The following is a 15,699-nucleotide window of genomic DNA, read 5'->3' as shown; positions in this document are numbered from 1 at the left end:
ACTTTAATTTTCTAGTTGTGTATAAATAGCCTAGAGAGTTCTTTCTCTTATAATAGTTTAGTTAGATATACCTTATAGAAGAGGTCTTAACACCTACCTCTCTCTATATATCTTAGTTGCTACTACTTAGCTTTTTAGGCCTTTAGGTTATTTATAGAGAATCTCTAGTATATTTTCTAGATATATACGTGTACTTCTTTATCTATAAGGTATTCTACTAATCTAGTCGCTTTCTTAAGAGTTTCTAGCGTCTTCTAGAATTTCTTATTAGTAAATAGAATATTCTAGTATGCGTACTAGTAGCTCTATATATTATAGAATTCTACGTATATCTAGCACTATTATACGTTAATATATTATTAGATAGTATCTAGAGTAAGGTATTCTATATATACTAGGTATTCTAGTATAATAGCTCTAACTCTTATTAGCTACTATTCTAAGTTAACCTTATCTCTCTAGTATATTATATATCTATTATTATAGTATACTATCTACGTAAGGCTATTATAGTTTACTTAAATTATTTTAACTATTCTTTTTTTCTTTAGGTATTTTTGCGCAAAGTATTCTTTTTCTTTATAGGCTAGGTATAGTTCTTTCTTAAAGTATCTTATCTTATTCTTATTTTATAGAGTTTTTTTTTCTTTCTATAAAGTCTTAACCTAGTCTAGATCTATAGAGTTCTCTTAGAATAGAGTCTATAGTTATTTAGTTCTAACTATTAGTAGTATAGAGTAATTTCTACTCTATTAACGTTCTAGGTTTTATTTATACTACTAGTTATTAATTTTTACTACTATTTCTATTATATTGCTTAGGTTCTTAGGTTGTTTAGCGTGCGCTATATTGTTCTTAACTAACTTCTTTAGCCTCTTATAGAAGAGTTCTACTAGCGTAAAGTTATTCTAGTCTAGGTAAGTACTTAGCTACCTAAATATTACTATATACTAGAATACTAATTCTGTCTATTATAGCTAGAACAACTTTTTCTAGACTATCTTATATACGTTAACTTCTCTAAACGTTTCTCTAAGGTGTTTTATAAACTTAGTCTAGCTTTTAAAAATCTTATCTATAGACTATTATATTCTTTTTATATTACCTTTATTTTCTAGCTAGTCTAATATATAGAGTTCTACCTATATAAGAGCTTCTTCTTCTATATTTATTATAGCTTCTAGAATTTTATTTTTATTCTATAGAAATACTATAGCGTTATATTATAGGTAGAGTTTTATAGCTACTAGAAATACGTTAAGGTTCTTTCTCTTACTATTAAAGCGTTAGAGTAGAATAATTTTAGCCTAGACCTAGCGTTTTACTATAGCTAACTCTTCTACCTATTATACGCCTATCTTCTAGAGCGCTATAATAATCTATTAGAGTTCTATAATCTATTCTTCTATAGTTAGCTTCTAGACTTAAGCCTTTTCTAATTAGGTTCTAACTATTAATATAATAGTTCTACTCTTTAACGTTAGATAGTTATTTTATTATAAGCTATTCTTTTAACTAAGACTAAGGCTTACTTTTATAAGAGAAGGTAAGAGGTATACTTTAGGCTAGAGATCTTTAGTAACAAAGAGGTAGAGGTAATAATACTATAAATCGCAAGTTTCTATAGTAATTTTATTAAATAAAGTAATAACTATAAGAAGCTATAAGAAGTACGCTTCTTCTAGTTATATATATATGCTATCTTAGCTAGATTAGGTGCTAAGACCTGGCTCTCACGGATCCTCTGGATTAGGTCCTGATCTATCTGATCCACCTGATCCACGTCACGTGACCCTGATCATTCCCGTGACTCTGCACGTGATCCCTCGTCCCGTGATCCCGGGCTTGGCCTGCCGCTTCCTCCGTTCTGGCCGGCCAACCTTGTTCCCGATCCTGTAATCGTAACATTATGCTGATTGAAGGTGAACAGTGTATGCGGTACATACCTAAGGCACTTTATATAGCTCACGCGGCGGCATACAAAAAACGCGAACATACTCAACGGGACACATGCGGATGGCCGAGTTTCCACTCCAGCGGAGCGAATCGGATACATTAGCGGCTGAAAATTGAGCCGAAAGACCCACAAGAGAACAGCAAACGCGCGCCAGGACGAATACGAGTAAATACCACCGTGGTAGGAGAGCTGCCGGAACGGATTAACCGCGCAGCAGGGCAAATGCGAGTGGATAGGTGAGCTTGCAGAATAGATTAACGGAGTGCTGCGACCGTACCCGTCCTATAATTGCTCCGTGCTTACGCTGACGGGGTATGAGCGAAGGCACTTGAACCTGCAGTTCTTTTTCTAACCGCCTTGCGTCATTACCAGCCTATCCATTACCCTGTTCATGACTTATAAGCGCCTGGAGTAAGCCCATAATCATAGTAGGTTCGCGCTATCCACGGCGGCTAGCCTGATGCAGTGATCTTATTGGATTGGAGCGACTGGAGTGGATTGGATGGAGCAAGGTCTCTGTTGGAGCTGGATTGAGCTTTCTACTAGAGTTGGATAGATTGGATTAGACCCCGTGGAGCTCCTGGAGCTCCAATAGGTGCCTGTCTGAGCCGGCCAATGGGTTTCCGCCAGGTTCACCCGGCGGAATGTGATTGGTTCGGCTAACGGATAGAAGCTCGAACCGTCGCGTTTGCGTCGCGTTACCACCAAAACATTGAAATCTCATCACGTATGCGCCATCTATTATCTACTTCCCCATAATATGAATAGATTCTTCCAGCAAGGCCATCGCCCAAGCGATGATGTCCTTCTTGCACCTCCCTCTGTCAATCCCCAGGCCTCTGAGCAACGACAGGACATTGTCAACTTCAAAATATACGGGAAATCGTACGTTCGATATTAGATGTTGGCGAAAACGACGTTCCAGGCCAATTGGAAGCGCGGATCGTTCATATGGAACTGGGGTGAGGATGTGTAGTTGCAAGAGGCGACCGGGGAGAATGCGACGAAGTTCTACTACTGCTATCTTTGTGAGCTACACTCTCAGCCTTAGGAGCTTCCTGTTCTCGCAGGTAATAGTACTGCACTTACCCATCTCACCGAAAAACACCACATGGACAAGAGCACTGGGCTTCTTTTACCAAAAGGTCAACAACCGAGTCAAATACGTCAGCAACCGGACGATCCTGGCCAGAAAACGCTACTTCTCCAGTCCACTTTTGACATATTCAAATAACACCTTATTCGATGGATTGTTTACTGCCACGTTGCCTTCTTCCAGCTCGAAAATATGTATTTCCGGAAGATATTGTTCTGGGTAGCTCCTAAGATGGAATAATATATACCAGTGGCGGCGAAGACGATTCGAAACTGGGTGATGGACGAGTTCAAGATGCAGAAGAAGCTGGTAATAAAGGACCTGGCCAATGCAATCAGTAATATCAACTTATCTTTTGACCTCTGGACCTTACTGAGTGCCATATCGACACTAGCCGTTGTTGCCTACTACATTGATCACGATGGCAAGAGACAATGTAGGCTTCTTGCTCTCCAAGAGGTGTTTGGCCAACATACTGGTGAGAATATTGCAGCAGTCCTTCTCTCAGTGATAAAGGAGTACAAAATCAAGCACCGCTTCGGCTGCTGTATTGGAGATAACGCAGAGCCGAATGATCACGCTACTAAGTTTGTCCTAAAGGCCCTATATCCTAAAATGACTTCTAAGAAGCGTAGGCAGCGTTGAATGCGTTGTTTCGGCCATATCGTCAACCTCTGCGCCCAAGCCTTTATTATTAGAAGCGATTCTGATAAGATATCAAAGGAGATCGACCGTGCGATACAGGATATGGATTTCAAGAAGGTGCGGCAGCTCTGGAAGAAGCAGGGAGTAATCGGACTATTCTAGAACCTTATTTGATACATTTGGGCGTCGCCTTAGCGTAGGCAAGTATTTAAGGTTGGTGATAGATATGATGGGCTTGAGGTAAGTATTCTCCGGTTGTTACTGGTCTCTGCTAATAGTAATCTAGCTTCTACAACCGAACTAGACTTGCTGGAACTCTCTTTTTGCTGCTCTTATACGTGTTCTCAACCTCCGTAGACGTGTCAAACGATTCCTTGATGAATATGTTGCTCTGAAGACCGCTCGGTCGAAGCCGCTTGAAGATGATGAGAAGCCAAAGTCCTTGTATTAGATAACAATTGAACATCTTCATACATATCTTGAGACGTTCTATGAGGCCATAATTATGGTAGAAGGACGTAAAACAATAGTTGGGGATCACATTCAGACGCTCGATTGGCTTATGGATCAAATGGATGCTGCCAGAAATCATTTTCTCAATCTTTCTAGGGCTAGGAGGCGAAATCAGGAGATTCCGCCTAGTAAGGCGAAATATCTATCTGATTGCGTATACGAAGCTTGGTTGAAGGCTGAGAAGTACTTTAAACTGGCAGACGACATCCTATACTACTATGCGGCCCTTATTCTTGATCCTACGGTTAAGCTAGACTGGTTTAAAGCTGCCTGGGATACTCACCTAGAGAAAAAACACTGGACGGCTGATACAGTAAACCGCGTGCGAGAAATGTGGCAGGAGGACTATAAATGGTAGAAGCTTTCGTCAGATGAGGACTATCAACCTCGACCAGCTCCTAGGCCTCGAAGCCCTTGTGAATACACATCAGCAGCTGACTACAAACGCCTTCGACCTGATGATTCTGACAATGACGAAGAACACCCTACGATAGTTGATTAGTTTGAGGAGTATATTGAGAAACCACGCATCAAGAACACGCAGAAGGAAGCAGAAAACTTTGATATAATAGCATACTGGAAGGATAGACTTGGTGGGCCTCAACACCAGCTCGCTTGGTTTGCTCTGGACGTCTTCTCTATACTAGTAATGAGTGATGAGTGTGAAAGAGTCTTTTCTAGCTGCAAGATCCTTATTAGCCAACGCCGCACACGACTTCGTATGGAAATCGTTGAAGCAAACGAGTGCCTACGACACTGGTACGGTCCTCCTGATAAAGGAGCCTTTGATGAGGTATTATCACCTCGTATGACTCGTCCTGATATGGGTGATAGGGATCAGTGGCGGCAATACATATCAGATGTGGCACAGAAAGATGTTGATGCCCTTGCGGATGAATAAGGGGTCGAAACAATGGCCGAGCAACTCGAGGACAACGAGCTAGAGGTCCTCGAGGACGATCTCGAAGACGACGCCGAAGACGATATGGAGGATTTTGGTATACATATCTCATAGTTAGTCAACACCAAAAATTTGCCAAGATTTCTATATTTAGTATATTTTATGATGCTGGAGCTCCTGGAGCTCCTGGAGCTCCAATTGAAATTCCATTGGAGTGGATGGATTGACCCCTCGAATCCATCCACTCCAATCCAATAAGATCGCTGGCCTGATGGAACTGAAACAAGGTATCAAGTATGTATGGTACTCTAACACAGCCCTTGCTTCTCTTGCAGGCTGCCCAGAGGCACAGCTATCCCAAGCGCATTGAGATTTTTGAATCTCTGTGAAATCTTCTTCATCCACGCAAACTAAGAGCTTCCGACACGAGCTGTCTGTACGGCTTGATTTGTTCGTCTTTTGAATGATACGAATCTTCAATATTATGTTCAGTACTCCGTACAAGACCGGACGCTACGACTTTGGGCACTCAGGGGTGTATGCAGTTTCATATTTCGGTCAACCAGTGCACTGATCCAGTAAGCGACGCGGGCTCGCGCCTACCCCATGTTAAAATCAGTGCTCCAAAATAAAGCTTAATAATAAACAGTACGCTCGTCACCGCAAAGCACAGTTCTCCCTGCTAGCAGGTGGCTTCGTCCCCGATGCTGATGCCTATGGTTTCCGTATTATGTGCGACTTCATGGAATAGGTCTTTTACTTCGACGACCTCTTTGACGAGGGCAATCTCCGTGAAGACCCCGCGGCTGCCAGAGACGAAGTTCAAGCCCATTTGGCCATCCACAATCACGGCCATCCCGACATTTCACCCGAAGACCATCCAGTCCGTCACATGTACCAGGTGGTATGGAGAAAGATACAACCCATCTCATCCCTCAGTGCACAAGGGCGATACATCCAAGGCATGCGCTATTACTTTGAGGGGTGTATTGTGCAGGTGGACTCGTTCTATTGGCACACGAGGGGTTATGCTGAGACGACTTTTGACATGTTCTGGCGCAGACGGACGCATTCCGTCAGGTGTCAGCCGTGCCAGGCGTTGTTAGAGTATGTTGTGCCCCACTGAGATACGAGCGCTGAACTAACTAATTGCGATAGACCGCTCTACAACATCACTCTTCCTACCAAACTCTGGTCGCACCCCATGATTAAAGAAGCGGAAGACACCGCAACAGTTATCACGTTCTTGTACGCGCATCCACTGCTCTTACCGTCGAATCTCCTTGACCAGCCACTAAGGTTCCACTAGGCACAACGACATCTTCTCCTATCGCAAAGAGCAGGCCGAGCTAGAAGCCGTGCCTCACAACATAATTTACATCCTGCAACGCGAACGCAAACTTACGCTCCAGGAATCCTTCAACTTCGTAGGTGAACTTCTCAAACAAGCTGTGCAGCGATGGTACTGGACACAACAGCATCTACCAAGCTTTGGCAAACACGTCGATATCCAGGTTCAACGGTATCTTGACGGCTTGTTGGATCAGGTTAAGGCGAACTTGCACTGGAGTTTCGCGTCAGGGAGGTATTTTGGGAAGGAAGGTGAGGAGGCGAGGAGGACGATGACGCTGGATGTCCTGGTGGACGTTTAGACGATCGAGGAAGGTAGTTTTCCCTGATATAGTGTTTAGTCTGACATTTCAGATAGCGCCTTGGCGGCAATAACGACTGAGGGAAACAGGAGTTTTAGTTTTGCATTTATAACGCCCTAACGGCAATACTGATTTGTCTGTAGATATATTTAGTTCGCTTACTTCAAGTGGAGGCTTTTTTTTGTATTGGAGGGAGGCGTCGCTTGCGAAGGTCACCATCATCATTACCGTACCTATCCACCGCCTCTGTGACCAAGCGCACTACATTGCGGAGATTTTGACTTCAACACTGCCACGAGAGCATATCCTGATTGTGAGTTTTGCCTGACGTCATGCGGGGGCAAAAAGGGGAGGCGCTGTCCGCCTGCCCATTCTGTATAGGCTGCACTTCCAACGCTTCCAACGCTTCCAACGCTTCCAACGCTTCCAACGCTTCCAACGCTTCCACCGTGCTATTCCATTCTATTTATAACCCGTAAGATGCTTCTAATCTGCCGTGACAAACATTCAGTATGAGCACACCGACCTTATAAGAATGCGCTGTCCGCATCTATGATTTCTCTACAACACACTACAGACGGCGTTGCCCATTGCATACAGCTCTATCTTGCACACATCTCTATCATGTCTGCTTCCAGCAACCAGCAATTCGAGGTACACAAGGCAAGTTCGAGCAGCACAAAGCTGGTTCTAACTGTCTCCCAGTCCGACGACGCCCAGCTACAACAAAACCTGTATACAGCAGCGTGGTACATCCACAGGGGTCGGCGTCGTCTGCAAGAGCAGACTTCCCTGATCCAGGGCTTGAAAGACAGCATCAATCACAACGCGGCGTTGCAACAAGATACCTTGGCGCGAAATTCCCACTTGTCGAACCAAGTCCTCCGACTCAAACTGGAGCTGGAAGCTGAGCGTGGTAAAACCACAAAGGAGGAAGGCTGTGCGGGTACACCAGCAACAGAGGCTCCATTCGGAGTCGAATCGGACGGGATGGAACAAATCAATCAGCTGCATCAAAAGGTTCTAATCTTGAATCAACGCTGCGAGACCGCGGAGGCCGAGCTCGTGAGCCTCGGATACAGCAAGGGATCTGATGGAGTGTGGATCCGTCCAAGCCAAACGAGAAAACGGGCTCGCAAGTAGGACGTTACGCGCCTGGCAACAAATATCAAGTAGTTTGCAGTTAAACATGTCTACCTTCGGCGCACTTGCTCCCAGAAACCGTTAGCAACTTCTGTATACAAAACCTTGCCTAACGTTACGTACTGCAAAAGTGGCGCTTATTCTGCTTGGGCATTCATTGCATGAGGGCGGCAGGACGTCTAGCGGTGGTGCTTATTCTACTTGGCAGCCTGCGGCAGGACGGCTAGCGCGTCTGCTGCGCCCCGTGCATGCCAACGCCCCATACCAATGCCGACGCCAACGCTCATGCCGACGCCAATACCAACGTCCATACCAATGGCCTCAATGCCAACGTCCCGTGCCTCTTGACACGCGTTATACAAGGAAAATACGCCCTATGTCAACACCCCATGCCAACGCCCTTTGACAGATTACCAGCTTACACTCCATCGATCTGTATCATGCGACTCCCGATGTCTTCCTTATGACACGTGACAAGAGCCACCCCAGGGCTGTACCTACATTGGTACCTTTATATTATGTACCTTAGATAGGTCCTTTCTACATAGGTCACCCACAATCTATCTAATCTTTACAAGAAAACTGGGTGTGGATTCGGTAAACTGGGGATAGCGGGGTAACGTTCGTCCTCTTGCGGTTCTGATGAGCGTTAGCATGCGGCGTAGAATATGTGGGCCGATTAGATATAGTTCGCAGGTCACATGACAGTGTCAGCAGATGCCGTATGCGATTGTGGTTAAATACAGTTAGTGAATCACGTGATCTTATCAACGCCGGACGAATCGTTGTGTAACGTAGCATCATCGTATCTGACATAGATCGACATGCATGACATTGTAAGGCTAACTACCGAGGCAGGCAACTACATGTCATAACCCACTGATACTCTACGCCACCATTAGCTTCAGACATCATGCCGAAGTCGGATGACATACTTGCCGAATTTCCGGTAAGGTTGACTCCAAAAAGCATGAAGAAGGTTGCCGTGGTGGAACATGTTGTAAGGTTCCACCCATGTATCCTTCCACTGTACCTCGTAACATAGTGCTTCTGGAATGACCAGGCCTGGGTGCGCTCGGAGCCACTTGTCCGAGAAAGGAGGCCGGAGTTTGAAGACGCTGTCGAGAATCGGGCCGCGAAGGTGTTCGTGTGTAAGCACTGAATGCTCCCATCTAACAAGATACAAACATTGTTGTCGTGTCTGTGTGTATCGAACGATGCGCTCTGGTGACAGTTTATGACTAGGGTGCGGCTCAGTGAAGATATGGGAGCCTTGACCAGACCTGCATGATCAGTTTTCAATTGGCCAGTTTTGGAAAGAGAGCCCTACAGGCACGCCCCGCTCATATCGATCTCAGTGAAGGTTTCGGAATGAGTGGAAGACATCGTAAAGAATTATGGCATGGAAAGCGGGCACGAATAGATGCTTAAATACATCGTTTATCAGTCACATGACAGATTCTTTGGAAAATAATCCGCCTCGGCGACAACCTCTGCAGGGAATACTACATCGTTTCCGGTTGGATACTCATCGAAAGAGGACCAGTCTAGTACGGTTGACCATATATGCGGATCCCAATATATGTGGTCAGCATTCTCGTCCGGTCCAAGGGGATACCACTACGGGTTTCGTTAGCTGTTATTGTTGTTATCAATGGTGGTAACCTACAGGCTGAATGTAGTGTTGTGGTAAGCTCACAAATGGAGCGAGAGAGTTCAAAAATTGTTCGCTCACATTCTGCTGCCACAGTGGAGTATCGGCATGGTTGGTTTCCTGACTACGCTCGGCACTTCTATCGGATCGTTGTCTTTCTTTACACTTTCTTTTCTGGCGCCCAGGTATTTTAAAACCCATCAACCTGCATTTGCCTTGAAGACTGCTGCTTGATCTCTTCCTCTTCTCGGGGACTTGGCTGTTGTACTTTTTGAGAATGGAAACCCAGCTCTCTCCCTCCGTATGCTCTTGCAGGACCTGATATAAGATGTCGACCTCGCACTGCTCGAAATGCATGATTGCGATAAATGAGAGGGTGGATGGACAGGATTGTAGCGTTTTTCAGCGGTTAAAAAGCCCTGGTATTCCCGATTTAGAAACTCGATCCGCGGCCCAGGTTCGGAGTGTTCTCTGTGGAAAATGAGGCGCGGTCGTCCAGCTTGGAATAGATCTGACAACGTCAATATTTAAAAGCCAACGCCTACGGCCAACGGTAACACTTGCGGACCCACACGCTACGCATGCAGCAAAACCGTACCGCCACTTTGTGAAAATGGCCAAGTGGACTGATTTTGAGGTTGCCATTGTTATCATACTTCGCTCACAGCAATGCTCCTCTCCTGAGATTATAGAGAAACTCCATCAGTGGATCCCAGGAAAAAAACCCCGAACCCCAGGCGGCGTACGAGCAAAGATCAAGGCGATACTAGACCTCTGGGACCTGGTAGACTCCCCTTCGAGCATTGATGCGATATCGTGTTGGCTCTGCACGTTGCGCCTTGACCAGAAACAACACGCATTCTGTTGGGCACTTCTATTCAGGTTAGTGCTTGGAGAACTGTTACAGGAGTGTAGTAACATTCAATAGGCACGCAAAGCCGGAACGAACGCTGTTGACCTCCCCATCGCATGACTACACCAATCTTTACGGTGACGCTAGTTACATGAGCTCCTTCGACGGGTCGGCGAGTTCTGGGAACAACTACCCATTCACAACGGGACTAGATGGGAGCTTCAGCCAGAATGGCGTTGGGGACCAAGTTTCCTTTGGCGAACACTACTATAACGGGGGACTTAACTCTGCACAAATCTGACCATCTTTGTTGGGAATGCCCACGAAACCACGTTAGACTTATTAAGAGAAATCACGTTGGATGCTCATATGTGCAATCAGCTTTACGGTTTACCATTCGGTACGTATACACGTGCGTATAATATGCAAACACGCTTGTTTAGGAAACTTTCAAACATGATCTTCCACAATTCTCGTTTTTGCGATGCCTATAGGCAGAAATCCCCGCTTTGGCGCACTTAGCAAACGACGGCTTCAGTCAGATTCGTATCTTGACTGCGCAAAATCCATCGGAGCCCTCAACGATGAGACATTTAATGTTTGGTCACATTTTATTGGTGCACTCTTATTTTCCGCCAGCGCGGTTCGTTTTACTCTCAGCTGTCCCAATCCACTTCCCGGAGATGCGAGAATAATTCTCCGCTATCTTGTGGCAGCTACTTCGTGCTTTTCGTTCTCCACACTCTATCACTTGTTCGCCAATCACGCCCAAGCAAGCTTGTGGCAACGAATCGACCACCTCGGAATCGTCACCGTTATTTGGGCCTCCTCTATGTCGCTCATAATATTTTCCTTCCGATGCGAGTACGGGACACAACGAGCCTACGTAGCAATAGTAACGGTGCTCGCTGTATTATCCCTATTTCGCATTTGGCGGAGCCATCCAGCAGACCGATGGGGTCGGATTGCCACGCATATCGCATTCGGAGGTTCCGCAACACTGCCCGCAGTTCACCTATTGTATCGGGAAACGTCAGAGATAGAGTCTAGTCTCTTAAGAGCCTTTTAGGTCCCCGTAGGGATGACGAAACCACCTGGGATGGCCAAACCACCTGGGATGGCGAAACTACTTGGGATGACGGAGCCGCTTAGCTAAACCACTGGGGATGATCAGATGAAACTAGTCGCAGGCTTTTTATTATAGAAATTAAACCTGACACTCGGAAAACCTCAAGGTACTTGAAGGATAAGCAGATTAGTCTAACGAGGCGATAGCAAGAACTGCGTTCTACGGTACATTCTTGCCACTTGGATATTCCACTTCAAAGCTGATCGACTTCAGCAACCAATCGATATTTCGATTTACCATGCCCTTTTCCAAGAATTCCGATCCCACCGGTCCTGTTGGGAAACGGTCAAACGTCTCGGTAATTATGCATGGCTACATTTATTCGTTAGCTAACGGCCTCTTAGACTGATAGCTCGCTTACCCAGGGAGTTTATTGTAGCTGCGAAGAGCCCAGTTATGGAGACTTTGGTTGTTTAGAATGTACGGAGATGGTGTTCAGAGAGCTATCTAATACGTCACGTCCGAAGCGGGAAGCACAATGGAAACATACAGTAGTAAAGTCAAAGGAGGATTCGTTTCACAGTAAAGATATCTAATTAGACGTGTTTGACCTCTGTTCGCTGCTTTGCCACAGAGAATAACTCGCAAAGCGTACGTAGTGTTCAACGTGATAGACTGAGGCCTTGTTTCTTATCTTCCGGAGTCATGACTGAATCGACAGGCTCAAAAATTCTTTCTTATTGGAGAATATTCGCAAGAGCTGGCCGTTGCAATGGGTGGGGAGACACGATAGAATCGGACTCTACAACTGGTTAGATAAATTCACTTCTGGTACTCGTCGACTCACCGTTGTCTATTTTGATATCGGTGCGTCCAAAACTCATGGACCAGAGTTGCTCTTTGTACCCTCCAGCTTGGAAGCCAAGTGTCATACCAGAGCACATCGTATATGCATGTCTCGTCGATTCGGCCTGGTGATGAATACCCTTCCTCAGTTGAATGAGGGCGTATCATATAAGCTTCGGTGAGCAGATTCGCCTCTCCGGTGCTTGTGTTGAGCATCTCTCCCGTAAGTATGCTTTGCCTCCAGTGGATGAGATAGAACGAGCGGTTATGTTCCCTCTTGAATTCCACGATATGTTCAGGCTCCCGTAAAGGACATCTGCTAGGCGATACATTGGAATCCGGAGCGTCCCTAAAGGAACATTAGGTTCAGAACAATAGACACCTTATAGCGACACACTGGGACTCATCTTCGATTTCAGTGACGGTGCTCATTGCCAGAGTCCGCAACAAGCCATCTGGGTTGATAAGATTGATTGAATTGATTGCAAAACCCAATTCATTCAAGTCAATCTAGTCCTATACAAATTGGGTGCATTTTGCAATCAATTCAAGCTGAACCTATGAAAATAGATTGAATTGATTATCTAGATTGCTTGTTTTGTAAGATGTATGAGGTTTTTAGAGTTGCAGGAGGACTTACATAGAGCGAGTTTTTTGGTGTTGAGTTTTTCTAGCAGGGGTTGTCCTAACTCGTATTAGCTCTTACTTCTACCTCTCATCTCCGTGCGCGCACATCCTGCCCTACTCGACGTCGCCTTTCCTCCTATACAGACGCTTTTTTTTGTGTTTTGAGTTGCCCACGATGACCAAACGCTCACGAGCATCCACCTCTGCCGCTGCCGCCAGCAAACGTACGCGTCCATCTGATCTCTCATCTCAACGTCCATCTCAGCGCGCATCGTCACCTCGAGAAGCCCTGGCTGCTGCGAGCCAGGCCACCGCGCCTATACAAACGTTCGAGTTGGAGTTGTTAGAGTCACAACCCGAGGAGGCGATCGTCAGGCCTGCTGAGGGCAGCGAGCTCGGTACAGTGGCTACAACTGAAGCTGGAGGTGGTGATAGCGATGGAGGTGGAGATGGAGATAATGATGATGATGCCACCCGCGAGGACAACTTTGACGGCATTGATTGGGCGCGTTTAAAGAGGTTTATGAAACCTCTTAAGACACAGAAGCGCTCTCTGAGCTGGATTTTTCAACACGGTTATCGTGTTGTTGAGCGCAACAACCCAAGTAAAGTATGGTTTGTATGCAAGTACTGTCATACTCATAAGATTGTTAACAGCGGCACCTTTAACGTTTCAAGAGCTACTTCAGCTGCTGCCTTCCATCTTGGGCAGCTAAAAAGAGGTCATTTGCACTCAAAGGATAGCCCAAAACAACGCCAACTCGGCGGGCAGCTCTCTCTACGGCAGGCGATAGAGGGTGGGATAAGCGTCTCTTAAGAGGCAGCTAATGCAATGGGAAACTTCAACCTACATGGGTTTTGACAAGCCGCAGTCCTGTGCCTACTCGACAACAACTTGCCGATGGAGCTACTTTCAAGACCCTCCTTTCGTGAGATGATTAGTTTTGCTAACCTAGAGGTAGAGGCGGCGCTATAGGTAAGTCCTTAAAGCGTAGCAACGTACGTAATGCGTCTTTTCCGCTATATACAGCTCTAAGTTATTAGAGCTTTGTCTAAGGCTGTAAGTAAAATACACGTAAGCTTTAATAGCTAAATAATAAAGAGTAGTAAACGCGGCTTCTTTAGAGTTATTGCTTACTTTGCTAATACCTTAGTAATACGAGACCTGCCTATCGCTTTACCGTAGCTCGCGGGCGCCCATACTAGTAACGCGATTGCTAAGATAATTGTTAAGACGCTTATAGACTATTATATTACTTATAATAATATAGGTTACTTTATACTTAATAACGCTACTAATAATAACTCTACTATTATAGCTCTTACTCGCGTTTATAAGTTTAAACCTATCTATTAACGCCTTTGCTACGCTACCTATACGCTTAACCTTATTAGCTAAGTAATTATCTCTAGCGGCGACAAAGACGCCTACGATAACGTGCTAGAGAAGCTTAATATAGAGAAGGTCTACATATAAAAGTAGCGTAAATAAGACTCTCTAGAGGTATATAATAGTCTAGTTTAGAGATTTATTTTAGTTATATAATCTTAGGTTACATAACCTTGTTACGTAACCTAGCCTAGCGTCTTAGCGCTTTATATCTCTATATATAGAGCCTCTCGAAGCATCTCTTTACTTCTTACCTTTAGATAGCTAAATTTAACCTAACCTACTCTACTTATTACTCTTATTCTTATAGCTTGTAGAGACTATATTGCCTGTAATTAACTTATCTAGCTAGGTATTCTAGAGCGCACGTATAGTAGTAGAGACTATAGAGCTAGCTCTTATATTATCTAAAGATTAATACCTCTTTAGCTAGAGATAGTAGTATAATATTAGGCTAAACTAAGTAGTCTTATAAGAAGCGTTTACTAATAGCTATACTAAGAATTAGAGCTATAAGAGCTCTAGTTACTTACTCTAAGAATCTATTAACGTACTAATTAATTACTTACCTCTCTAGCGCTATATAAGACCTCTTAGAGAATCTAGTAGACAGTAGATACCTATACTAGTAGTAAGCTAAAGAGAGCTATAAGAGCTCTACGTATAGAAGAACTTCTATAGAACTTCTATATATAAAAACCTCTCTCTATTTTAAAAACTAATAATTCTCTACTCTGCTAGTAGAGCTAAAAACTAGCTACTTCGTCTATAGTATATACCTCTACTTCGTAAATAAGAATATAATAGGTAAACTCTTATAAAGTAACTCTAGAGGCAAGACTCTAGTTCTATAGTACCTCTTTACTCTAATAATTCTTAAGTCTCTAGTAGAGAACCTACTAGCTAGTTATTCTAATTAATATTACTATTACGAATTCTATATTCGGCAACATAATACGATAACTAATAAAAATTAGAATAATAACTTTAAGTAGAAGCTTACACGGCTACGTAAGAGCTTAGTAATACTAAGGTTATTAGCTACTAATAGCTTATATACTCTTTCTATCTCTATAAAGAAGCTCTAAGAGCTTTTTCTAGAAAAGCTAGACAAAATTATTAACGAATTAGTTAGCTAATTACTTATACACTAGGTACTTAAATAATAAACCTATATATATTACTAGATTACTACTAATATACTTACTAAAGAAGATACTATATACGCGAAGTATTAGAATTTATAGTAGAATAAAGCTACTACTTTAGAAAAGATTTAATAGCTATAAGCGTAACTATAATTCTACTCTAGAAGCTAAATACTACCTACTCTATTAACTTAACGCGTAACGC

At 44.0% G+C, this 15,699-nt stretch overlaps 8 protein-coding genes across 8 annotated transcripts; 6 read left to right on the top strand and 2 right to left on the bottom strand.

Moving 5' to 3' along the window:
- Nucleotides 1-4,155: 4,155 nt before the first annotated feature.
- Nucleotides 4,156-4,512, top strand: BU26DRAFT_407530 (uncharacterized protein; the record flags this gene model as incomplete). The annotated part of the gene is made up of 1 exon (XM_033822882.1): nucleotides 4,156-4,512. A coding segment is annotated over one exon (357 nt), but the record flags the coding sequence as incomplete, so codon positions are not given.
- A 1,351-nt stretch (nucleotides 4,513-5,863) lies between these two features.
- Nucleotides 5,864-6,734, top strand: BU26DRAFT_384421 (terpenoid synthase; the record flags this gene model as incomplete). The annotated part of the gene is made up of 3 exons (XM_033822612.1): nucleotides 5,864-6,219; nucleotides 6,271-6,360; nucleotides 6,422-6,734. Coding segments are annotated over 3 exons (759 nt in total), but the record flags the coding sequence as incomplete, so codon positions are not given.
- Nucleotides 6,735-7,388: 654 nt separating this feature from the next.
- On the top strand, nucleotides 7,389-7,907 carry BU26DRAFT_572848 (uncharacterized protein; the record flags this gene model as incomplete). The annotated part of the gene is made up of 2 exons (XM_033834281.1): nucleotides 7,389-7,418; nucleotides 7,470-7,907. The coding sequence occupies 2 exons, from the start codon at nucleotides 7,389-7,391 to the stop codon at nucleotides 7,905-7,907; spliced, it is 468 nt and encodes a 155-aa protein (XP_033675355.1).
- A 1,443-nt stretch (nucleotides 7,908-9,350) lies between these two features.
- BU26DRAFT_572846 (uncharacterized protein) lies at nucleotides 9,351-9,918 on the bottom strand (the record flags this gene model as incomplete). Its single annotated transcript, XM_033834280.1, has 2 exons — nucleotides 9,351-9,527; nucleotides 9,577-9,918. The coding sequence occupies 2 exons, from the start codon at nucleotides 9,916-9,918 to the stop codon at nucleotides 9,351-9,353; spliced, it is 519 nt and encodes a 172-aa protein (XP_033675354.1).
- A 256-nt stretch (nucleotides 9,919-10,174) lies between these two features.
- BU26DRAFT_512323 (uncharacterized protein) lies at nucleotides 10,175-10,715 on the top strand (the record flags this gene model as incomplete). The annotated part of the gene is made up of 2 exons (XM_033827365.1): nucleotides 10,175-10,443; nucleotides 10,490-10,715. The coding sequence occupies 2 exons, from the start codon at nucleotides 10,175-10,177 to the stop codon at nucleotides 10,713-10,715; spliced, it is 495 nt and encodes a 164-aa protein (XP_033675353.1).
- Nucleotides 10,716-10,898: 183 nt separating this feature from the next.
- Nucleotides 10,899-11,483, top strand: BU26DRAFT_442843 (uncharacterized protein; the record flags this gene model as incomplete). The annotated part of the gene is made up of 1 exon (XM_033824524.1): nucleotides 10,899-11,483. One exon carries the CDS (start codon nucleotides 10,899-10,901, stop codon nucleotides 11,481-11,483), a length of 585 nt encoding a protein of 194 aa, XP_033675352.1.
- Nucleotides 11,484-11,702: 219 nt separating this feature from the next.
- BU26DRAFT_512322 (uncharacterized protein) lies at nucleotides 11,703-12,761 on the bottom strand (the record flags this gene model as incomplete). Its single annotated transcript, XM_033827364.1, has 3 exons — nucleotides 11,703-11,855; nucleotides 12,390-12,678; nucleotides 12,727-12,761. The coding sequence occupies 3 exons, from the start codon at nucleotides 12,759-12,761 to the stop codon at nucleotides 11,703-11,705; spliced, it is 477 nt and encodes a 158-aa protein (XP_033675351.1).
- A 298-nt stretch (nucleotides 12,762-13,059) lies between these two features.
- Nucleotides 13,060-14,142, top strand: BU26DRAFT_589482 (uncharacterized protein; the record flags this gene model as incomplete). The annotated part of the gene is made up of 4 exons (XM_033834732.1): nucleotides 13,060-13,753; nucleotides 13,823-13,914; nucleotides 14,014-14,016; nucleotides 14,059-14,142. The coding sequence occupies exons 1-4, from the start codon at nucleotides 13,132-13,134 to the stop codon at nucleotides 14,140-14,142; spliced, it is 801 nt and encodes a 266-aa protein (XP_033675350.1). The 5' UTR covers nucleotides 13,060-13,131.
- Between the last annotated feature and the right edge of the window lie 1,557 nt (nucleotides 14,143-15,699).

This window comes from Trematosphaeria pertusa (assembly GCF_010094035.1).
Source record: "Trematosphaeria pertusa strain CBS 122368 unplaced genomic scaffold BU26scaffold_31, whole genome shotgun sequence".
In the NCBI taxonomy this organism is placed as follows: Eukaryota; Fungi; Ascomycota; class Dothideomycetes; order Pleosporales; family Trematosphaeriaceae; genus Trematosphaeria; species Trematosphaeria pertusa.
This window is presented reverse-complemented; position numbering and strand designations above follow the sequence as displayed.